Source organism: Anopheles gambiae, chromosome 2 (genome assembly GCF_943734735.2).
Source record: "Anopheles gambiae chromosome 2, idAnoGambNW_F1_1, whole genome shotgun sequence".
Classification (NCBI taxonomy): domain Eukaryota; kingdom Metazoa; phylum Arthropoda; class Insecta; order Diptera; family Culicidae; genus Anopheles; species Anopheles gambiae.
This window is the reverse complement of record NC_064601.1, coordinates 49,531,441-49,554,486: the sequence shown is the minus strand read 5'-3', so window position 1 is coordinate 49,554,486 and position 23,046 is coordinate 49,531,441. Positions and strand designations below refer to the sequence as shown.

Here is a 23,046-nt window from a genome sequence, read left to right as displayed (position 1 = left end):
TATCCAAACGCCGGGACCGGCTTCTTCGTTGGGGTACATTTTGCACTAGAAAGCGTGACCGAATCAGTTGTACAGTGCAATTGTTACGGCTAAACAGGGCCGCGGACTAACGAATTCGAACCCAGTCTAAGATGGAGAGCAGCACGGTCGTTGGCTGGAAGGAAAGATTGCAGAAACGATGGGACGCTTTTTATCTACAGTGGCAAATTTACAGCATGACATATTTCCTCGAACCGTGGGAAAAATGTCTAGTCAGTATCCTTTTTAAAAAGATTTTATAAAGTTTATATACTTTTTTAAGGGTCTTCATATGTAGTGCTTTGTGGAATCAGTGTTTTCGGTCAGTGGTCTCCAACCTGTGGTCCGAGGACGACTTGTGGTTCGTGAAATTCATAGGCGTGGTCCACGAAGGAATTGATTTTTTAAAAACAAATTTTTATTATCAAACACATCGTGCATATTTGCCCCACAATCAAGATTAAATTTCCAACAGGCATATCTAGAATAAAATCAAAACATATTTTTGATCAAACAGTGATGAATTAGGTCTACTAAATGTATGCCCTCAATATATGTGGACCGCGGCAAATCTATTTTTTATACCAAGTGGTCGATGGTCCTAAAAAGGTTGGAGAGCACTGTTTTAAGTCATAAAAAAGTTTCAAAGCCAAAACAAACATGGCGTACACGGGACAAGTGTTTTGTCACAGGAAAAAAAAATATTGGTTCAAATTATAACTTGCAGAATATTATGCATCATTTTTTACATGTTCAATCATGACGTGCATTTTTGTATTTTTGTACCAACAATCTACGCACCAACTGCATTTTCAAACATGTGCGTGAAACACGCCCACGGATTGGATCCACGAGCGCTAGGGCCAAAATCAGCTGTCAAAAATGCGCTTGCTGCTGTTGTTCTTGTTGTTGTTGTTGCCGAAGGTGTTGTTTTGATCGGTATCAGCGCGGAGGAAAGGAAAATAAATAAAATCTTTGCAATACATTCCTCTGCTGTATCGTGCGAAATTATTCCACGCTTTTGCAGGCTTTCTTGTGAGTCAAATCAAACATTTACTATTTTTGTGATTTTGTGCGTGAGTAGAAATATTGTTGGACAAAAATGTCCCCAAGTGCGGAATTCCCTTTGTTTAGATAAGAGAGCGTACGCAGTGTGTTCCCCCGACAAGCTTCCCCTAAAAATGCTAGCCTCATTGGATGCGGGCAAAAGTTAGCGCTGAGTAAGGCTGTTATCAATAGCTACGCAATCTCAATACGTTGGATATCGGAAAGTCACCCCCGAAAACTAAAGACACCTGCGAAAAAGAGGCAACCGACAACATATACGGCCAATTGGTGTACGCTTGGTATTGATAAGGGAGTAGTCCCTCGGCTGATTACGAAATAATATTACTCAGTACAGCCCAGCGGAAAGCCTAATCGTGGCGATCGTGATTCACGGCAGTTTACGTTCAGATATTCAACCATAGTGTTGACGCTGAGTGAAATCGTGCACGGTGAAGCACTGCAGCAACAATGTTTCGTAAAATATGGAAATCCATTTCCTCCGTTTATCTGCTGTACGAACTCAACACCTGCATATACATGCTGGATCCGTGGGAAAAGCGCTTTGTCAGTATCCTTTTCTTAGTGAAGAATCCGGCGGTGGCATTTGTGTGAAGGCTTCGGTGAAAAGCGTTTTATATTTCAACAATCTAAAAATCCCTCTCTAATATAACTGAATTTCACACTGAATTTTCCTCAACCACCAACTCTTCCGTAGATGCGTTCATATTTGCCATTTTAGGGCTGCTGATCTTCTCGAGCTACACGTTCCTGCCGGGATACACGCGGAAATTGGTTAACGCATTCCTTCCTGCCCATTCCGCCCTGTCCGATCTCGACATGGACCATCAGCGATCGATGGAGTTCAACATACACTGACGATAGAGGGGATGTGATGCCATCGGAGGACCCTTTGTGATACCGCAAATCAAGGGCCAATGGAGGGAACATTGAACGCACCGACGAACCTTGCCAATGTGCAGAGCACAAACAATCGGAGCACCGCTAACTAGACAAGCTTAACTCTAATGTTACAAACAAATTCGATACAATTGTAGTCAGAAGCTGTGTTAATTTTGGTTTGAATGCCCTTACTTTCGATTGCTTTTGAGCGTTAGTTAGAAATAGTGATGCAAAATCTTCTATCAACGGTCTAGGACGAATCGCAAGTAAATTATGAGTAAGAAAATAGCTTTAAAAAAACCTACATTTGAAAAAAAATAAACGAATTACAATTAATCCATCTCGCGTTTTTTTTTTTTGCATTTATCTCTGATCTACGCTTAATTGCATACATTTTGGTTCGCAGCTTTGATCGGATTTTCAGCACCAAAATAAGAAAGGTAACGTTTGTTATGTCAACACCGTTCTGTCAAATCGTGCCGCCAGTTCGCTCAGCGCTCATAAACAAACCAATATCATGGAGAACTTTTCGGAAATTTTTATCAAAATTAAGCCGCTTTTTAATGCAGTTATTAAGAACCCTACTCAAGCAAATATACTACAATTGAACGAACAGTTTAAGACGGTGGACAATAGCAGTGTACAAGTATTACAAAACATATTTCTACAGCAATTGCTCATACTGGTCGATGCCGTACCAGGGCAGTAAGTTAGCGTGCTACTACCTCGTGCACCGTGCGCCTCAATTTAGCTTCCTTATGTGGTTCTTTCAGGAACAAAAACGAGCTAAAAACTCACCTATTGGAATGCATTATCACCATTCTGCTGAAGGGCCGGCTTTCCAAAGCAGTGGCCCTGCGAACGACGCTACTGGCTGCCATGAAGCTGTTGTACGACCGGGACACGGGAACTGTACGTCCCGATTTATCCGAAGAGTACAAACTGGCCGTGCTGAAAGTGTTGTCGCTCGTGTCTCGCCGAATCCAGTCGGAGCTGGTGGAAGAAGTGTACGTGAAAGAGAACCTAACCCTGCTTTCGCAAGCCATCTTTGTGTGCGTCCGCATAGTAGAAACGGAGCGCGCACGTAAGCTCCGCTTCCAGGCAGTGGATTCAATTGTCTCGCTGCTGCAAGTGCATGACGATTTTGACTTCAACGACACGGTGCTTCGCTGCCAGGTTGCTGAATTGCTGTTCATCACGCTCCCCAAACTTCTCGCCACTTACGTGTCCATCATCAACGGTGATGAAAAGCAGGGTACCGCTGTGTACCGCATAGCGATAAAGGCGCTCGGACGTACGCTTAGCCTTATTTTCGAAGATTATACGAAGGAAACGCTCCACGATGAGTACGGCATTGAACAATTCCGCCAACTGACGGAAAGTTTAGCTGGAACGGAGAGGAGTGCAAACATACTGGGATTAGGATTGAAGGAAAACGATAAAGTTAAATACTTCAACGAAACGTCGCGTACTCGCGACTGGCTGCTGCAGGCTGAGAAGAAGGTGGAACAAATACTGCAGCTCATTCTCCATCTCCGTGGACATGAGGAGGAGCTTATTCGCCTGGAATTTGCCAAAATGAACTGTGAACTGCTCCGGAATTGCACCTAGTAAGTAGATCGACTCTATCCCCATTCTATGCCACTCCCGCCACTATGTTGAATGTCTGGATGTTTGGATTATCTTTTCAGCAACATGCCTAGCTGTACCGTGCACTATCTACAAACCGTGATTGCCATGTGTAACGACGAATCTGCACGTGTCCGCGATCTTTGCGAAAGGTGTCAGAATTCGTTTCCCTATTTTACGATGTCCTTCGCCGGAAATCGAATTGATGATCTGTTTTTCGACGCCCTCAACCAGCTGCCCCGCGTGATCTACAGGGGAGAGGAGCGCGAACAAATAGCCAGCTTTCGGTTGATAACAGGATTTTTACGCTTCTTCTCCGAGCCGCAACTGGTCAGCATTTTTTCATCGCAAAACATTCTCGAACAGTTCATTATGGTACTGCTGGCTGCAGCCGAGCTTGATAGTGTTGCCGAGCTCGTCCGTCGAGAATACGTGTCCTATCGCTTTGAGTATGAAGAAGGCTTTCATATGCAAAAGGAGAAAAACGAATCCCGTTGGATCGTGCTGAAGAACGTTTCTGCCCCGCGTGCGAAACAAGCTTTCCTCGAGCTCATCCACAAACTACGGCAGCACGATCAAGCGATCAATACCGTTCTCATGTACATTTTGGAGAATTTCTACGCCTCAAGGATGAACAGCAATGGATATCTGTTCATTTTGAGCGAACTGATTCCGGAGAACACAAACGACGCATCCAACCCATCTCGACTGCTGGAGCCATTCAAAACGCTACTCGCGGAAGTGCTGCAACCACACCACTGGTTTCTGGAGTTGGACGAAAATGACAACATTTCCGATCAAAAGTACAATGCGCTACACATCTGTCTCGTGGTTCGTACCATTGCCAAACTAGCACGCTTTATGAAGGAACAGTTTCGTTGGTATCTGTACGACGCGTTGCGCATTCTCCTGCAATGCTGCAGCAGTACATTGAACTGCATTAACGAATCAACGGAGCTAGCACTGGACACTGTGGCCAGGTCTCAGGGTATGTCGAGCATTGAGCAGCTGCTCCATCACAATCTCGATTACATTTCGCAGCAAATCACTCGATGTCTTAGGCGCAAGGAACACTTCCGGGACGGCATGAACATGCTTGAAGCTGTGCTACGTTTTGTACCGTACGATTCCTCGAACGTGCTAGAAACCACGGTTACACCTATCATTATGAACATTCTCGACAGCTACTCGCAGTACGGCGAGCGAAACTCGATCGTGTGTCTGCGAGTGTTGCAAATATTTATTCACTCGATTCGGCTGCGGTATGCACACGAAACGGAAAACGAAGCTGAAGCTACTAATGAAAAGGCGGCAACTAATCTTTCCGAACAGATCAAACGCTTGAAAGCTTTTCTGCGGCGAGAAATTGCAAATGAATCAGAGGATGATCCGGAATTCAATCCGGATGATCAGGACGAGCAACCCAATGCAACCAATATGGACGAGCAAGAGACCGAACATCAAGACGAAACAGAAACGGAGGAGAAAGAAGAACACGTTCCTTCGCATATAAAAATAGTGTTGCGCATTCTGACCGTTAATTTCAAACACCTTGCATCATCGGAAGATGCTGAACGGATTGTGGCGCTGTCTACCCTTAATGAGGGAATATATGTGCTGCAGCGGTACGAAAATCAGCTCCTACCGTTGGTACACAACATTTGGTTCAACTTTACGGAGCGATTCTCTGACCGGAATCCGGCCGTGGTAAGGAATGCATTCGAGCTACTGCTCACCATGGCACAATTGTCCAAAGATTTCATACGCAAACGTTCACTGGAGTAAGTATGTTTAGGAACATGTCGGCGAGACTTAACACAAACTAAAAACCGCTTTCCCCTATTTCTGTTTCTCCTCTATCAACCGACAGCGATGTGCTTCCAAAGCTGTACCAATTCATGCGGGAACACTGGAATGCTGACCCCGGCGCGCACCAGGTATACAAACTGCAATGTAAATTCCTTACCTCGATCGACGGTTTGGTGCGGAACCTCAACTTTAGCGAAAAGCAGCTCGACCAAACGCTGGAGATTATTCGCCTGTACTGGGTGAAGAGTGAACGGCGGGAATTGAAGAAGCAGGCCGCCGAATGTTTGCAGCGCATGCGATCGATCAATTCGCTTGCAGTCTTTGTAAAATGTGGCTGTACAACTGTGCTGCAATAAAGCGGACTGTAGGTAGCTTACATTGATCTTAGTAGCGCATGAGTTTTTACTGACATGGCACACAAGCAGCCGTGGATAGAACCTTCTGAACCTGAACAGAACAAAATATGTCCTACAGTCAAGAAGCGGGAGACAAGAAGATTGAATCGTTCGACTACGAGTATTCAGAACAGAGAAATTTTGAAGTTAAATTTGCAGTGGAAAACACACACACTTCCAGGTTTGTTGAAAACGTTAAAAGAATGGCAAACACCCAACCGACCAATGCATCGAAAATCCCTCCGCCTGGATTTAGTCGAAAACAGCTTACTCCTTTCTACGAGAAAACAAAGCTACTGCGCACCGTTTTAGAAAGGCAAGTTACGCGAAAACTGGACCATTCTAGTGAACCTTGGTCCGCGAAAGTCGGTGACCATTCGCGTATCCCAAAGCCACCTCCAACATCACACAGACAGCTTAACTTTTCCATTATGGATGAATCGAGAGTACCTTCGTTGCAGGAACGTTCAGATCCGTCGTTGGGAATATTGCAACCAGAGGAAATGGATTTGGGCAGCTTTCGCGTCAGCATCGATGATAGCGGTCGGCACAATTCATCTAACCTTTCCGATGGCATTCTACGCGACAGTCAAATGATTTGCAACAGCTTCGAAACATCGTACAACGGCATCGATACGGACTATTTGCTAAAACGCTTGCAGGATCAAATCATCCTGCACAACACACTGCTCGATGCGTCGGAAAAATTCCCAAAGTCCCCATCCATCGAAAATCTCGTCAAACAGTGCATGAGAGGTACGGACGCGCTCACTGCCCTAAAGCAGCGTGTTGCGCGCTATAAGACTGCCAAGCAGTCGGCTAGAAGATCACATCCGAACGCTGATCTACTGCAGGAGCTGCCCAATATTATCCGGCATACGATCAATTGTGCGGAGGATTTACAGAAACTGGCGGAAGAAATAGTACATGTGTCGGCATCTTCCTTCGATTCAAACATTTTAAATCGAAGCTCGTTAACATCGAAAAGCATTAAAGATACTACAAACCGATTGAAGGAAATAGAACAAATGTGGCAACATATGCCTACCCCGGAGGAGGAGGGTTCGTCGCTGGGACTCTTGCATGAGTCAGAGATGCGTGGTTCTGGTCACTTTTTAAACGATGTATCCGCTTCACTTAACACCGTATTCGAAGAGGTAAACCATTCTCTGGAAGAAGTTCTTCAAACACCGAACACGCAAAGTTTGAACAGTTTGAAGACCCACTTGAAAGAGTGCCAAAAACTGCTCTCGGATATCGCGCTTAACAATTCGCTTCTGAACGAAGAATCTATGCCGTCGTTTGCCGAATCAAGTGATGTCCATGAAGTTCCCCTGCTTAACATCGTCTGCGATGAGTTGGATAAATCGTGGAAATCTGAAATCGAAGCCTTTCTCGACATATGGAAAAGCCCCGAAAAGGAGCGGTTTTTACAAATTTCCAAACAGACCATTGATGATCTTTCGTTCCTACGCCAAGAGACAAACCATATGCTGGACAAGATGAAAATTTCTGATCGCAGTAAGCAACCATCGACCCGGAGGCAGCATCTGATCGAAAGGCTCAACGTATTGCGAGGGACGGAGCAACCGGGTCACAGACCCACTTACACATCGATCATAATGAAGGATTACATCGATGAGGATGATTTATGGGCCGAACAAGAGTGCTTGCCGAAGGCAGAATCATCTAAAAGAACGGTTCAATTTACTGACCGCAGCAACGGAACTGTAAAACCTGCTAAAAAACTACACGCACAAAAACCAAATCTTCGAACGGACATGGTTGAAGCCCGACTTGAAATACTTTTGCAAGAAATGGATCAATTTCAACAAAACTATCTTACCTCCAACAACCAGGAAGGGAAGCAATCAAATTCGACCATCATCGAGAATAAAATTGACGGTCTCATGGCAATGATTTCGGAACTAGTTGGTACTTTACGATCAAATTAAAATTCCCGTAAACGAACCATACAGATTTCAAATCTACCCGCCTTTTATTCTTTTTATCGTGCCGAATCAATGTGATTCGGCATATTCAGCAGCAGCGGCAGCAGCAGAACATTCAGCAGCCCAGCATTGTAGTGATGGGAAAAGTTCCGAAATTGGGAATACATTGAGTCCACTCAGTCCTAGCAAGGAACGGATTCGCTTAAGCAGGTTTTTAGCATCAATTCTCCTAGTGTTCCCAAATTACGCGGCTTATGCGTTCCTAAGTCATTCGCGTAACGGAAGAACTCGCCGCATGCTGGTCTATTCGATGAATGCGCTGGGTCCTAAAATTCCGTATGTGATCAATTTCAATCCTAACTATTTCCACTTTGCTAAGGCTTACTATCTGAATGAATGGTAGTTAATAAATTTAAGAAACCTGTACAGTATCCCTTTTTTGACAACCACTTCATGAGATGAATCAGTGTTCGGTCAAAACTAGTGAAATATGATGAAAAAGCAAAATACCTTTCTATTTCTTAGATTAAAAATTTCACAAAATACGATATTGTATGATATATTATAATTAATTCAAGAAACGAGACAAAAATAAAAACTGTGAATGTTACTGAACTGTGTATGTTATTTGGAGCGATTATTAATAGGAAGTTCTTACCCACTTAAGTAGTGAATATTTTTAGGTTTTCGTTTATAGGAACTATTTTTGCAGTGCTCGTTCACAGAAACTTATGAACGATGTTCGGACTTCGTTTATAGGATCTTCTGAATGATAATTGGTACGGTATTGGAATTAGTGGTCGGAGATCGGAATCGGTCCTACCCGATTCCCATTCCGTGTTCGGAATCAATTCCGGAGCCTATTCCGCGACCAGAATCAATTTTGGAGCCGATTCCGCGATCATAATCGGATCCGGAATCAGAATTGACCTGGAAATCGTAATTTGCTCCGATAACAGAATTAGGATTGCCTAAAGAAGTAGAATTAGCTCTGGAATGAGAATCATTCCTTGAATTAAAATAATTATTTTCAGAAGCAAAGTCAGTCCGGGAATCTCCATGAGAATGGATCGTTTACAAGTAAATTTTAATTATTTGCGGCTATCAAAACATAGCATCTTTGGACCCAATTCCGATTAAAGAGTCGATTTCGATTCGGAAATCGGTTTCGATTCCAGAACCAATTCCGGAACCATTTCCGGAAGCGATTCCGAAAACGATTCCGAAATCGATTCCGGAAACTCATTCCAATCCTACTATCCTAAATCGATTCCAGAATTCTTTGAAACTAGCCTGAATCGATTCCGACAAAAAAAATTTTTCATCACCAATTGGAATGTTACTGAAGAGCGCTTTGTTTGAAACCCGATGTCGTTCTGATTCGTTTCAGCAACGGAGTCACTCCACCAGGTTCACTCCCGCATTTTGCTCATCACTACCGCAATTTGCCATCGCTACTTGTTCGCAACAGCACAGCTGCTGAGAACAATCAGCTGTCATCGGTGACAGCGCACAGAACGCACCGATAAAAAAGCAAGCATTGCGTGCATTAAGGTTTCGTTCCGTTTCTTTGCCGTGCATTTTCCCTAGTTTATTCTGTTCTTGACTCATTTGAGACTCTCGTATCAGCAACATGTCGTCCGCTGCCGAAGAAGCGAACCACAAACCGGAGGCACCGACCGCTCCGGCGCAAGAAAACACTTCCGAAGAAAACCCCTTGCAGGCAAAAGCCGACGAGCTCGGTGCTCGTGGAAATGAGTTTTTCAAAGGTAGGTAAATGCGACCGCCTGACTGGACCTTAACACGAGGAGGGTGCAATACATTTGCCAAACACGACCGTTCGCACACGATGTGCACGATAGTCATCGGTATCGTTTCTCCCTCCCCCAGAACAAAACTACGAGCAGGCAATCGCGCTCTACACCGAGGCGATCGAAACGTGCCCGAACGAGCGGTTCTACGCAAACCGCAGCTTCGCCCACTTCCGGACAGAATCGTACGGTTACGCTCTGAGCGATGCTGATAAGGCGATATCGATGAAAAACAGCTACACCAAAGCGTACTACCGCCGGGCGGCCGCGCTGATGGCGCTCGGCAGGTTCAAGAAGGCGCTGGCCGACCTGGAGTTTGTCGCGAAACGGTGCCCAAGCGCGAAGGATGCCCAGGACAAGTACACGGAGTGCAAAAAGATGGTCAACAAGATCGCGTTCGAGAAGGCCATCTCGGTGCAGCATCAGGAAAAGAGCGTGGAAAAAATGTGCCGTGATATGGAATTCGCAAGTAAGTGACGCTGGGTCTTGGCTTGACCCCCCAACCCGAGTAACCGTTTGGTTGATGATTGGCAATTTGGTTTTGCTACGCCCTTTTGTAACAGCTATCGAGGATGACTACACTGGACCGAAGCTGGAAAACGGTAAGGTAACGCTGGAGTTCATGAAGAGTCTACTTGAGTGGTACAAGAAGCAGAACAAGCTGCATAAAAACTTTGCCTACAGGGTAAGCGCACCCCACATTACCGGATTTAATTTGCACGTGCGATTGCTTGTAACGCGTTTTGCCTTCCGTTTGCAGATTCTTTGCGATATGGAAACGCTGCTGAAAACGCAACCCTCCCTGGTGGAGATACCAGTGCCGGACGAACAAAAGTTTACAGTGTGTGGCGATATCCATGGGCAGTTCTACGACCTGCTACATATATTCGAAATCAATGGTTTGCCATCGCCCACCAATCCCTACCTATTCAATGGCGATTTCGTCGACAGGGGCTCATTCTCGGTGGAATGCATCTTCACCCTGTTCGGTTTTAAGTTGCTATACCCCAACCACTTCTTCCTCGCGCGAGGAAATCACGAAAGCTTCAACATGAACCAGCTGTACGGTTTTACCGGCGAGGTGGTTTCAAAGTACTCGCAAAACATGGCCGACATGTTTACGCTCGTGTACAACTGGCTGCCACTGTGCCATTTGATCAACAAAAAGGTGCTGGTAATGCACGGCGGGCTGTTCTCGAAGGATAACGTGTCGCTGGACGATTTGCGCTCGATCGATCGCAACTGTCAGCCGCCGGAGGAGGGCCTGATGTGCGAACTGCTGTGGTCCGATCCGCATCCCCTGCCCGGGCGCGTACCGTCGAAGCGCGGCGTCGGCATACAGTTCGGCCCCGATGTAACGGAGGCATTCCTGAAGTACAACAATCTGGACTACATCATTCGCAGCCACGAGGTCAAGGCGGAGGGTTACGAGGTGGACCATAACGGCAAATGCATAACCGTCTTTTCGGCACCTAATTATTGGTAAGTTTGGGCGCAACGTAAAGCACCGTGTATGGTGCTAGTGGGATGTGGTTTAATATTTGCCAACTATTCTTGTCCGCACAGCGATCAAATGAAGAATCTGGGAGCATTCATCACACTGAAAGGGAATGATTTGACGCCGAAGTTCACTACCTACGCAGATTCGGTAAGTGATGCGCGAGTGGTGAAAACCAGCACAAACCCTTCTTTCCTCCGGAGCTGATTGCATAACGTTGTATATCTTATCTTTTCTTTTCTTTTCTTTGTTCATTCAGCCACATCCCTCCATTCGGCCGATGGCATACGCTTACAGTTTGATGTCATAGTACGGTTAAAGCGCTCAGTTGAAAGGTATTGAACGTAATTTCAATATGTTTTCTTCATTCGTTGCTGTTTGACTTTTTCGTTAAAATCTCCATCATCGCAGTGATCGTGAGGCAAGCTCAATGATTCATTCGTTGTAGGGTACGATCGATCAGATCCTTGTTTATTTCGTTTCCTTCCTGTTTTTTCTTCTTATTCAAGTATCAATTATATCACAGCCAATCGAAACCCAGCTCCGAGAATTTGGCAAAATATATGTCTTTTTTTAATGTTTGCTGGAGCTTTACAAATGATGAGAGATCATAACACGAACATGAGTGAATGGCAGCATAGAAAAAGGTGACGGAACGCGTTACACTTGAACATGTTTCCTTCAGCAAAACATCGGTCTATTAACCTAGTTTTCTTGATAAGTAATTATCATAAAAAAAACAAATGTGGCCAGCAAATAGTACATAAATATCCGATAAACAGAAAGATGGCAAAATGTTTGATCCGCGGTTGCATTATGCAGTTAGAGCTTTATTGAAAAGCAGTGCAAACGATTGGTTAAATGCTCTTGTAATATTACAATTTGGTCTTTTGGTGTGCGTGAAGTTGGAAACTGTATAGAGAGAACATACAAATAGATGGAGAACGGACCGTTGGCAAAACAAAAAGTCTACTGTTGTTACCTTTTGCAGAAGAGTATCCGAACAATTAATCAGTTATGTCGAACTTTGTATACAGCTGCTCATCAATATACGTTCAATTATTTTTGTTTTTCTTCATAAGCCAATCGCATACCCAAATTATGCTGAAACATGAATAGAAACATGAACGAGAAAGAAAGACATATCAATAGAAAGAGATAACAAAAGCCGGCAACTGAATCGACTGTCATATGGCGCAGAGAATCGCGTTTAAAGCGACGCGTTGACGGCTTAAACCTGAATTCACATAACATGTAAACATGCCAAACAAGTTTCTCCCGAAAGTGCACCAGCAGAAAGAGAGAAAGGAAATAGACGGCTTCGGATTAGTGCGATATCTCGAGAGGAAGGTAAAAGCGGGTAAACAGAAACATCAACCAACAAAGGTGTGGAAAAGGTGTTTCATTTGTGTTGCAAGTGCACATCCGCTCCTGTTCGCCGTAGGCTACCGTTTGGCGAAGGCTGATTTCATTAGACTGTTGTGCTGCAGCGAGTTATTAAAATTTCTCCAACCTGAATTGTTACGAAACTGTTCATACAACTCCGGAGCAACCGGAAAAGCTTATAGTCATCATTGTCGTCGGTTTTAATTAAATCATCCAGCTTCTCTGACGACCAGAGGCCTCAAAGCATTGCAGAGACCAGCGCATTGCAAAAGGTGAACGACTGAAGCCATCAAAGTTTGACCACGAATTGTGCGTAATCGCAACCAACCGCTGCTGCATGTGTGCGTGTGTGTCTGTCTGTCTGTCTGTAGGTGAAGCTGCATCAGCCAGAGCGCCAGAAGCGGCAGCAGTGTAGCATTCGTTACAGTTATTTGTTCGCTCCCAATCCGCTTGATCCGGCTATCCCGGCTGTGCACAGTGCGCTGAGAGAAGAGAAGAAAGCCAAACACACGACGCGATCATCGTGAAAACAAAACAGCATCGCTGCCAACACTCGCACGGGCCGAGGCGGACGGCAGCGCGCTTGAGAGGGGTGCTATCTCGCGGGCGGGATGCTTGCAGATCAGGAACCTAGATAAACCTGAAAACTAGAACCCCGGGGAAAAGCGTACGAAAGAAAGCGCCCGGACGATAGAGAGGGAGAAAAACTGGTATCGGAAAGCTTGCCAACCACCACCACCACCACCACCAACGCGGCAGCATCAGAGTGTGGGGCAGCATAGTTCCAGTTTCACATAACACACACCACAGTCTGCAAAGGTAGGCGCAGTGAAGATTGTTGTGCGACTCTAGGCTCTTCTCGACTCCGTTCTTCCCTTTGGTTGTGTCGGAAAGAGGGGACAAAAAGTGCCGTTGTTCTTTTTAGCATCGTGTCAGCTACGGTTTGATGTTGCATGTTTTCGCTTACTTTAACATTTGGCTGATTTGTTGTTAAATTATCAGATCCATCTGGCAAAGACAAACACTCTTGCCCAGTGCGAATCATCTCTACCTTACCTGTGTGTCTAAGGCATCACTCTCCCCTGGAACAATGTCATCAAACGGATCGTACAATTTAACCGTGGACGGCGAGCTGCGCTATGTTGCCCAGTGGTTCGAAGAGTGGAGTGACTTCCAGCGAGAAGACTTCATACCGTACCTGGTGTCCTACCTGTCACAGCAAGCCGAGAGTGCGGGGTACGTGAACGGACTCATCAGTGCCATGGCGCAGATTAATCCCGGTCAGGATAAGCCGATGAACCTGTTTCAGTGCAGGGTAAGTAGGCAGCGAGAAACATAAACTGCGCCGAAAAATCACACATTCGTTTCTGTCTCCTTTTGCTCACCAGGTAAAGCTATTCAACGAATGGTGCATCAAATGGCCGGAAGAGTTCAAAGCTAAACTATTGGAGCGTCTAGAGCAAACCGATAGCACGTTCGGTGCACGAATACGAACGGAACTGGAGTGCAGCGCCAAGCCGATGAATGGCTGCCTGGAACAGCAGCCCGAAACGCAGCAGCAGACAAACGCGGAAGCTGCAGCGAGAGAGCTGGCAGATGACTCGGAACCAATCGGCTTGATCGTGAATGCCGAACCCGTCATGGTGGCGGCAAATGCCATCCTCGTCGCAGACGAAGATTAGGTGTAGTGCGCTAAGTACGCGACAGCGCAACGATATGAACATTCCAACCGGGTACCTTTTACTGTGCGCCTTTGTCTTGCAAACCACAGGGGCAAACCGATCATGACAGGCGCCGTGCATGTTCGTGGCGATGCCATTTATAATAGCATCATAGGGCAAAAGACACACTCACTATTTATTACCTACTGGTCGTTAAAAGTAGCCATTCCATAAAGAGGATATCGTGCCTCGAATTTCACAGTTCCATAATGCATTATTTAAATATTACATATTTTTTCACTAATCTACCATACCCATGGGTATGAAGAATTGTTGAATCTCGGCGAAGAGCTGCTCGAATTGTTTCCAGTATTAGCAGAAGGAACATAGGCATGCTAACTGTTCAAAAAATACTATTGGATTGAGCATATAAAAGACTTACTAACTTCCGACTCAGTATACACCGTTCGAAGATAATCAAACAAACCCGTTTTCAATTGAATTGAGATCGGACATTAAAAAAAAAGAATGATTGTTCAGCAGTGTGATCATTCTTCCGCCTGCCGTTTATCGTATCACTAGTGTAAATGAGCTGTACTGAATAAAGTATAAATATTAACAAAACCCCTTCACAAAACTCCCGATCTTGAACGTGTTTCCTTTCAGCGGCAATCATACATGGAAAAATTAGCGATGCATAAATAATGAGTTCATTGGCAGCCGCCCGGCCCCGGCGATATGCAACACAAGTAATGCATCGCACTGCACTTGATACAAATGTACGGTGCGCGCAGTGTAAGGTTGCACTTTGACATAGTTTCAACCGAAACCGTACACAACGAACTGCTCGCGGGTATAACAAAGACACTAGTCCGGTGGAATAATTTGTGGTGGATTCGCAACAACAAAAAAAACCCATATGAACTTGCAGCAATGTTCGCTGAACTTGAAAAGAAGCTGTTGCGACACAGTATGAGACCTCGGACAAGAGGCACTACCTAAAATAAAGTGCACTATTTTCATGAACAGTCACCGCCGACAAAGGCGGCAAATCAACGGAACTAGAATGGCTCAAAATCGATCGGCCAAAGCTCTCTGGACAAAAGGAAGCGACATTAATGCTTGAAAGTGACCACGGGAGGCTCTCAGCCGTAGAACGAACTTTAATAACTGCAAATACAAAGGAAAATTATTATGTCCGCATCACCGCACTCCCAGCCTCCCCCAATGCCTTTCCTCGCCCAAGCGCTGACGGTCACGAGGGGAAATTGGCCACCGCCTTTCGCGGTAGTTACCGCCATACGCAGTCGGAGAGGTCCGGTTGTGGTTTACGGACCGACGTTGAAGGTCAGGGATGCGAAAGAAACACAGAAACACATTTTTATTTTTTCTTTCTTCTCTCAAGCACTAACGGCTACCGTAAAAAAAAACTCTTCAGAACAGCTCTTCGGCGGGGGCCAATCATAACACTCATCATCAGCGACGGTTGATCATCATCAGAGATTCATCATTCTGGGTTGGGTTAGCGCAGGGAGGCGCTTTTTTCTAATTCTCATGTGGTGCGAGCGCTCCGGTCGTTACGAACAGCCTTGAACATGAAACACATCGCATTGAGGCCAAAAATGAATGCTTGATCTTGACGATTGTCGGGCCCGGCGCCAGCATCTTCAGTGAGCGTGTTTATATTTTGGGGCTGCATGTGTACGTGTGTGTGTGTCTATGGAGATAGAAGGAAAAATGCATAATTTGAGGCTGGTGGATGTATGCCGACTACCTTCGTCTACGCCGTCGGCGTCGAATGCAATGAAATGCAAATTAATTGGACAATGGTGAGAATTGGAATACGATTCGAACGCACACCCTTTGCATTCGTTGGCACGCAGTGGAGTTTGGACATGCAAAATCAACACAATCAGCGAAAGATCAATTTGATCGATATCTTTACGCCAGACGATCGATAACACAAACGTATTTTTAATTGGAAACAAGCAAATAGTCAAAGTAATGTTTTAATGCTAAATATTACTATGATGCTTTCTTACAGAACAATTTAATTATTTCATTTATTAGTATTTTCGTTCATGTATCGATTTATATGTTTTTTAAAACTAATTTAAACATTTATTGTTATGTAATTTAATTACGTTTTGATTTATTTTTGGGGTGTTTTACTTCCTTAAATATTTTTATTTATTGATTGATTTTTTATCTAAAACTAAACAAATTGAAGTTAGAAATAATTGCAGTAATAATTTTAAAAATATCAACAAAAAATTACATAAAAACGTTATGTGTTGCATTTTTGCAGCAATGAAATAAATGTAAATCATTTGATGAATTGGTGGTTTAAAAATGCATTATAAGCAAAAAAAATCCTTAAAATCATGCATTATGATGAGACTGTTGTTCCTTACTCGTAATTCACTATTCACGAGTGATCGTGTAATCTATAAAGGCTATTCTATGAACGATAACATACATTTCGCGATCTAATATATAGTATGGAAAATCCTACAATATTCAATGAAAAGATCCTGAAAGATCAGAACGTTATTTCTGATTTAAATATCATTTGCTGAAGCATCCAATGCAGAGTGCCACTTACTAACGCCGATTACTACTTAGTTGAAGCACGCAATCTAGGTTTCGTATTGGTACTAGTACTAAACACACTCACTCACAAGGTGAAACATCATTCTAACTCAAGTATATTCATGCTACTAGCTAACCCTATGAGTGATACGATGCATAGAGAATGACTAGACATCGCGCTACTTCGCACAACTTCATTTAAAACCATTTCAACCAGCTAAAGCATGGGTTTTTCTTCGCACATTGAGGTTACCAGTTCAAGAACAATCCGTTGCAAGCTCGAGAATAAAGATTTGTTGGTTGATGCACGCCTAAGAGAGGGTTTTTTTTGGGCGATAATATCTTCTGTTAACCATGAATGAATCCAATTCCAATAAAGTTCCTTTTCATATCCCTTTTTGTTCCCCTTTGTTCAACTCGGGAAAAATAGAACAACCTTCCGGTGTAATCCCAACCAATAAACTGTCCATTCAATAATAAAAAAACCGTAAGTTTATCCCACGATAAAACAAAAAATGTCTCTTGGCCAGTTATCCTGGCATCTCACAAAGATTCCAACGATGTCACTCCCCGCAGAAAGTCGACGACCAGCAGGATTAATGAGGCTGGGATGGGGAATCCCATCCCATGGGGAACTCATCGCTAGACATCATTTGCAGAAGCAACGAATCTGATCGAAAAGATACTACTACCTTAACGAGCCGCACACGCAGGGATGACTCAGCAGCAGTTGAATCAACTCATTTTCATTAAATTTGCAGACAATTTCACGGACCAATCGAGCACGGCGCTCAAGAAGTCGAATGGCAACAAGGAAGGGTAGCTAAGGAAGAAGAGCCCTTACACGGCGGAATAGAGAGAGAGTGTTTGGGTTTTCCTTGAAGCATCACCACCACTACCACTCACCACCGTGGTTCTAAGCAGCGAGTTCGCACTCACATACGAGAGTGCATTGTGCAGGTTGTACTAAAGGTGTGGGGAGGAGCGGGTGGGTGCAACTACTGGCCCCACCGCTTCTTGTATGGCGGCGACGGCGGCGGCAGCGTTGGTTCGATGCGTGAGTGCAGAACATAAAGACAGAACCCAAACAACACCCAAATGCCCCCACGCATCGCGCGCGTAAATCTTGAGCCCTCGTGGAGGGGGGGACTATATAAACATGATCGCCGCTCGGGTCGGTTTCGATTGTGCGCGGAAAGACGCAATGTGGCACACAACGCGAGTGCGGTCGTCGGGTTTGCTGCTGTGATCGGTGCGCCGGAACGATACAGTCCACGAGTGGACCGAGGGCTGTAAAGACGTTAACAACGAATTTCCGTGCGAGGTCACAACCGAAGCGGATGGGGATGAATATCGGCACCACATACCAACAAAGCCACAATTAAATATCAGCTGCAGCTGTGCAAAGTGAAGTGACAGTTTCGTGGCGCGCGCGCTTACTTTCCCGCACAGTTGTTTATAATGATCGGTCGCGGTAGCAATCACAGCTGGCCGTGTCGGTGATGGTGATCGAGAGCGTTTATTTGTTCTTGCAACTACGAGCAGGTGGCTGTGTCCGTTGTTAACCAGTGAAAAAGTGATCTCAGTGAAATTTATTGATACTTCCATGAGTACGTGCATAAAGGAGAAGAGTGTACTTTAAGCGAGAACCCCCGTATAAGTGGCCACTTTCGACACTTCAGTTCGAGCCACTTCGGGGCAAGTATTGTGTACACTTCAAGATCGCACTGACCGCCAGCGGGTTGGGCTTCGTAGCGTAGCAAAGCACGTTAAAAAGTGAACCATATCAAGGCCGGTACAACTGCCGTACAACGTGCTCGCTAGTTTTAAACGGTCCGTTTTCTCGTCAGTATTAACACGCTGTTGTAGTTTGTCTGTGGTGTAGGGCTTGTTTTGAGTGTGTTTTTTTTCTTATTGTAAAAGTCCTACGACATCTGTTCATTCCTCTCGACATCATGTGCAAAATCACAACACGATCCAGTTTGGCGTTGTTCATGTTGACGGCGGCGGCGTCCCTTCTTGCCGATGGTGAGTGACACAAGTAGCCGTGAATCGTACCACAACCCGGGGACGACCACGTGCATGGCCGTGCGCAATCGTAAAACGAAAGTGAACCACGATCCGGTCGGTAAGCGGCGAGCTCCGTTTGCGGCACACCGCGCGTACGCGCTTCAGTGAATCTCGTGCATTTTATTCGGGCCAGGAAAGAAGCGTGCCGTAATTTTGGACTCATGGCCACCCGCAAACTGGGTGGCATCGCTCGCTAATGCAATAACCTACCGCTACGAACCAAAACATCGGTCGGCCGGCCGAACTCGATTCAGCCGATCTCGTTATCTGCGTGTATTTCGTGATTTGTCATCAAAAGACTTCAATGCAACGGTGTCGGCGACGAACCCTCCCTCGGGTGTTGCGGCATTTTGAAATGCTGATAATGTGGCGTCTTCTTAGTCACGAAAACAAACAAATAGTAGACTGAATTATTTTACATAAATTAGGCTGTGTGACGCATCTTCACCTCTGGGCGGTGGTAATTAATGGCGTTCTTTTAGATGAATGGTTCCACTGAAAGAACTGGCTCGCTGTGCAGCCGAAAAGAACGAACACTTTTTAATGATTCATACTATTTACGCGTGGTTGAACTGTCTGCGTTGCCCCGAGTTCTCGTAACGACTTCTCGTACGGCACCGTAAAGACGTAGCCAGGACAAGCGATGTTATAGTTAATGGACGCTCAATTAAATTGTAAAACTCATCGACATCGCTGCAAATTGTTTTGATAACTACCAATTCGTGTTTACACCATTCAATTCAGCAAAACACCGAACACAAAACGTGGAATGGATTACAATGTTGTGCAATCGTCGTGTTGCCAACTGGATAACTATATCCTGGTGTTTTGGCTCCAGCTGATTCTAAACCCTTTCCCATTCGATTGTTCGTTAGCATAGATCAGTTCTGGCAACGTTCTAAATTTCATTGCAAGACTTTTTTTCATTTGTTTTTGATACAGAGACTACTTTCAAACGGGATTCTCGGCGGGCAATACCACCTTGGGACCGACCGACTGAACTTGAACAGCTCAAACGATCTTGCCTTTGTGTTCTCGTCTTGGGTCAGGTGTTAATCCCAATACCGAGACGTATCCGTTTTCCGGTTCGTTGTCCTGCGTTTGCTTGTTTTTGTGTCAACTGATCGTTAGCGGCCGATAGCGGACGATAATCATAAGTAGTCGTTGAAAATGCTTCAAATGTTGTTGTTTTTTGTGTGTCTGTTCTTCGCTGTTCTGGCCGCCGATTCATTTTTTCTCCTCCACAATGGAAGATTGTGGAAATCGACAAAAATCGTACAGCCATACCTTTCTTACGAGCGACCCCGCGCATAGCAGCACGAACCAACAACCTCCCAGGAAAAAAAGGGAAATGATTTACATCAGCCTAATTCAAGCATAACGCGCGATCTTCTTGCGATTGCTTTGGGGGTTTTGGTTTGCCCTTCGGGGCAGGTTTGCTGTTACCTTGACCGTTCGGCTTCGCATACGATTTCGAGCGGCTAGCGAGGCAACCAATTTTGTAGTAGACTTTGAAGCTTGCGCTAGTGGTGCTGCCCCCCTCTTGTGCGTCTAGTGGGTTCGCTGGACCGCTCACACCGTTCAACTTCCAGCGCTTACGTCAATGCATCGGCCCAACTACACTGCCTGATCAATGCTGATCGAACCCAAAAACATTCGCGGCTGGGAAAGTTCCCGTCCGCCGTTTGCTAGACAGAACGGGTACTACCACCCTCAACCTGTTGGACGACGGAGGTCAAGCGAGCCACAATTGGGCTTCATTTAACTTTCTTCCCTCTTCTTTCTTCCCCTGCAGCGTTCGCCACACCTTGGGGCAGTTATTACGACTACGGCGGACATCCGTCAGGACCGCAGGTATATCAGTACAACCAGCGCGTCGAGCATTACCGACAGGTGCCGGACAGTGTGCCCGCCTCGTCCGGTGCGATCAACTGTCGCTGCACAAAGCTCCGCTACTGTACCAAGATACTGGAAATGCTGCGCAATCCCAAGCCGAGCTACGGTAGCTTCAACTCCAAGCTGAAGGAACTGGCCTGCGGGTACGGCACGGACAATGAGCCCAACATTTGCTGCCCGCTCGACGATAGCTGGCTGCGGGACGTCGGCACGGACGATCACTCGTCCGAGGAGTCCGATGCGCACGATACGGCGGGCGCCATCGGGTGGGACGAGGGCTACACCAACCGAAAGTCAGACCAATGGTCACGGGAGCGCTTCAAGTACATACCGATGACGGCGTCCGGGAAGGATGGCAAGCGAGCAGACAGCACCAGAACGCCGACCGCCGGCGGCAACCGCTGGAAGCAGCAGCGGCCCCAAAACGGCAACACGATCGCTCAGTTTGAGGATCCGAAAACGATGAAAAACTGTCCGCCGGTCATTTATCCGAACGAGGCGGAAGTGGCATTACGCCCCACGAAACCGTACGTTGCCCCCGTCATGCGAACGACGACGCGACAGCCGGTGCTGGGCAGCAACCGACTGGCCGAAACGACCCCCCTCCCCACTACCGAACTGCCACAGCCACCCACGACAGCAATACCGACGACCACGGAACTGTTGACCACCGTGCTGCCGACGGTTGTGCCCGATCAGCCGATGATTAATGCGCCGCTGTGCGGATTGTCGGTGAACACGCGCATCATCGGCGGCGAGACGGAGGTACCGGGACAGTTTCCCTGGATGGCGCGGTTAGCCTACCGGAATCAAAGTAAGTAAACGGGTGTGACATCCCGCTAATACTGCCTTTGCCATACCGACAAACTTATAAATTCTCCCTTTTTTCTTGGGCGTTTGCTGTGGCGTCGTTGTAGCTTCTGGACGCGTAACGTACCGTTGCGCCGGATCGCTCATCACCAACCGGCATGTGATAACGGTGGCCCATTGTGTCACGAATCTTATTGATGAACTTCAGCTGTATGTATATCGCTAGTGTTGAACAGTGTCCACACAAAAAAACGTGTGTCTCCATCTAACATATCTCTCGCAACTTGCCTCTGCCTTCCGCACAGAGTCAGCATACGGTTGGGCGATCTGGAGTGCAATGCCGTGACGGATCCGCGCTGCAGTGCCCGCTATCAGGACTTTGCGATCGAGCAGATCATTCCGCACGAGAGCTACGACGTGCCCAAGTACGCCAACGACATCGCACTGATCAAGCTGCGCGAAACGACCGAAACGTACAACATCATCAGCCCGCTCTGTCTGCCCACGGACCAGTACGCACCGTACGCGCTCAACCTAACCGGCCAGCTCGGCATCATTGCTGGCTGGGGTTCAACCAGCAATCGTAAGTGTTGATGCAACGTGTGTGTCAGTGAGAGACCAAGCTAGATCCTTTATCCTCTTCCCTTCTTTTTTTTACAGGAAGCAACACACCCAGCCCGACCTTGCAGTGGCTACGGTTGCCGATCGTGGACACGGCCGGCTGTGCCAACGCGTACGCCCGCTACAGTGTCAACTCGCGCAATCCCATCATCGTCAGCGGCAACCAGATGTGCGCCCAGGGGCAGGAAAACCGGGACGCCTGCCAGGGCGACTCCGGCGGACCGCTGATGAACGAAGCCATCTCGACGCGCGACCGGTTCGTGCTGCTCGGGCTGGTCTCGTTCGGGCCGCGCACGTGTGGCGTGTCCAACTTCCCGGGAGTGTACACGCGCATTTCGGCGTACATTGATTGGATATTGACCAACGTGATGCGTTAGTCGCGGTCACACCCGACGCAGCAACCGGGAGTAGTGGGAGGGTAGTGGTAGGGCAGGGGGAGTAAATTAGAGAATAGGAAAAGACATAAGGATAGGAACTGTGTTTCTTGTATGTAGTAAGCGTTTTTTTTAACCGAACCATAATGTGTTGTCTCTCTTCTGTCGGTTCGCATTCTACGAGGTGTTGCAGAGCTAGTGAAATTTAAATACAAACCATGACTGAATAGTGTGACACACTGGTGTTGTGTTGTCTTTACTCTGCGTCTTTGTTTTTCAATCCATCATTGCTTCCCCTTGCCGTACAAACTGCATCGCATAAGGTCACTTTTAGCTTTCTTTTTCCCTTCGCTACATTTAAACAATCGAACGAATTGGGCCACTTTGTCAAACTTCTTTTAGTCGTGCCAAGCAACATCCAATCTCAAATGTTGCTGTGAAATCATCATACCAAATTAACAGTGTAACCGTGTTTTCACTACTCCCCAATAGAGGGCGCCACGTGCCGCGGAATATTGCGCGTGTGATTCAAAGCTGGCGCGCAAGATGCGTTGCGCGCGTGTGTTTCGTCTTCTGT

General features: G+C 46.2%; 6 protein-coding genes across 12 annotated transcripts; all 6 read left to right on the top strand.

The window, feature by feature from the left end:
* The first annotated feature begins 65 nt into the window (after window positions 1–65).
* On the top strand, window positions 66–2,301 carry LOC4576994 (serine palmitoyltransferase small subunit A). Of its 2 annotated transcripts, none has more exons than XM_061651028.1 (2): window positions 66–255; window positions 1,781–2,301. In XM_061651028.1, exons 1-2 carry the CDS (start codon window positions 132–134, stop codon window positions 1,939–1,941), a joined length of 285 nt encoding a protein of 94 aa, XP_061507012.1. In that variant the 5' UTR covers window positions 66–131; the 3' UTR covers window positions 1,942–2,301. The 2 variants fall into 2 exon arrangements, with proteins under 2 accessions (XP_061507012.1, XP_001230866.1); XM_001230865.4 differs by lacking the exon at window positions 66–255 and adding an exon at window positions 910–1,633.
* Window positions 2,302–2,360: 59 nt separating this feature from the next.
* On the top strand, window positions 2,361–5,790 carry LOC1273979 (TELO2-interacting protein 1 homolog). Of its 2 annotated transcripts, none has more exons than XM_313036.5 (4): window positions 2,361–2,670; window positions 2,739–3,575; window positions 3,657–5,375; window positions 5,465–5,790. In XM_313036.5, the coding sequence occupies exons 1-4, from the start codon at window positions 2,483–2,485 to the stop codon at window positions 5,757–5,759; spliced, it is 3,039 nt and encodes a 1,012-aa protein (XP_313036.5). In that variant the 5' UTR covers window positions 2,361–2,482; the 3' UTR covers window positions 5,760–5,790. The 2 variants fall into 2 exon arrangements, with proteins under 2 accessions (XP_313036.5, XP_061507009.1); XM_061651025.1 differs by having other exon boundaries at window positions 2,505–2,670; window positions 2,717–3,575.
* Window positions 5,791–5,866: 76 nt separating this feature from the next.
* On the top strand, window positions 5,867–8,362 carry LOC133392155 (uncharacterized). Its single transcript, XM_061651027.1, has one exon. It carries the CDS (start codon window positions 5,867–5,869, stop codon window positions 7,751–7,753), a length of 1,887 nt encoding a protein of 628 aa, XP_061507011.1. The 3' UTR covers window positions 7,754–8,362.
* An 803-nt stretch (window positions 8,363–9,165) lies between these two features.
* Window positions 9,166–12,026, top strand: LOC1273977 (serine/threonine-protein phosphatase 5). 2 transcript variants are annotated; one of them, XM_313034.6, is made up of 6 exons: window positions 9,166–9,519; window positions 9,641–10,030; window positions 10,125–10,246; window positions 10,322–11,043; window positions 11,128–11,209; window positions 11,319–12,026. In XM_313034.6, the coding sequence occupies exons 1-6, from the start codon at window positions 9,384–9,386 to the stop codon at window positions 11,367–11,369; spliced, it is 1,503 nt and encodes a 500-aa protein (XP_313034.6). In that variant the 5' UTR covers window positions 9,166–9,383; the 3' UTR covers window positions 11,370–12,026. The 2 variants fall into 2 exon arrangements, with proteins under 2 accessions (XP_313034.6, XP_061507002.1); XM_061651018.1 differs by having other exon boundaries at window positions 9,239–9,519; window positions 11,128–12,026.
* Window positions 12,027–12,312: 286 nt separating this feature from the next.
* LOC3290968 (uncharacterized protein C14orf119) lies at window positions 12,313–14,743 on the top strand. 4 transcript variants are annotated; one of them, XM_061651021.1, is made up of 4 exons: window positions 12,352–12,717; window positions 12,817–13,264; window positions 13,448–13,760; window positions 13,834–14,743. In XM_061651021.1, exons 3-4 carry the CDS (start codon window positions 13,536–13,538, stop codon window positions 14,125–14,127), a joined length of 519 nt encoding a protein of 172 aa, XP_061507005.1. In that variant the 5' UTR covers window positions 12,352–12,717; window positions 12,817–13,264; window positions 13,448–13,535; the 3' UTR covers window positions 14,128–14,743. The 4 variants fall into 4 exon arrangements, with proteins under 4 accessions (XP_061507004.1, XP_061507003.1, XP_061507006.1 ...); XM_061651020.1 differs by having other exon boundaries at window positions 12,313–13,264; XM_061651019.1 differs by having other exon boundaries at window positions 12,351–12,717; window positions 12,817–13,760.
* A 3,150-nt stretch (window positions 14,744–17,893) lies between these two features.
* LOC1273976 (CLIP domain-containing serine protease B9) lies at window positions 17,894–22,472 on the top strand. The gene is made up of 5 exons (XM_061641117.1): window positions 17,894–18,726; window positions 20,564–21,478; window positions 21,582–21,684; window positions 21,780–22,057; window positions 22,135–22,472. Exons 1-5 carry the CDS (start codon window positions 18,654–18,656, stop codon window positions 22,470–22,472), a joined length of 1,707 nt encoding a protein of 568 aa, XP_061497101.1. The 5' UTR covers window positions 17,894–18,653.
* The last annotated feature ends 574 nt before the right edge of the window (window positions 22,473–23,046 follow it).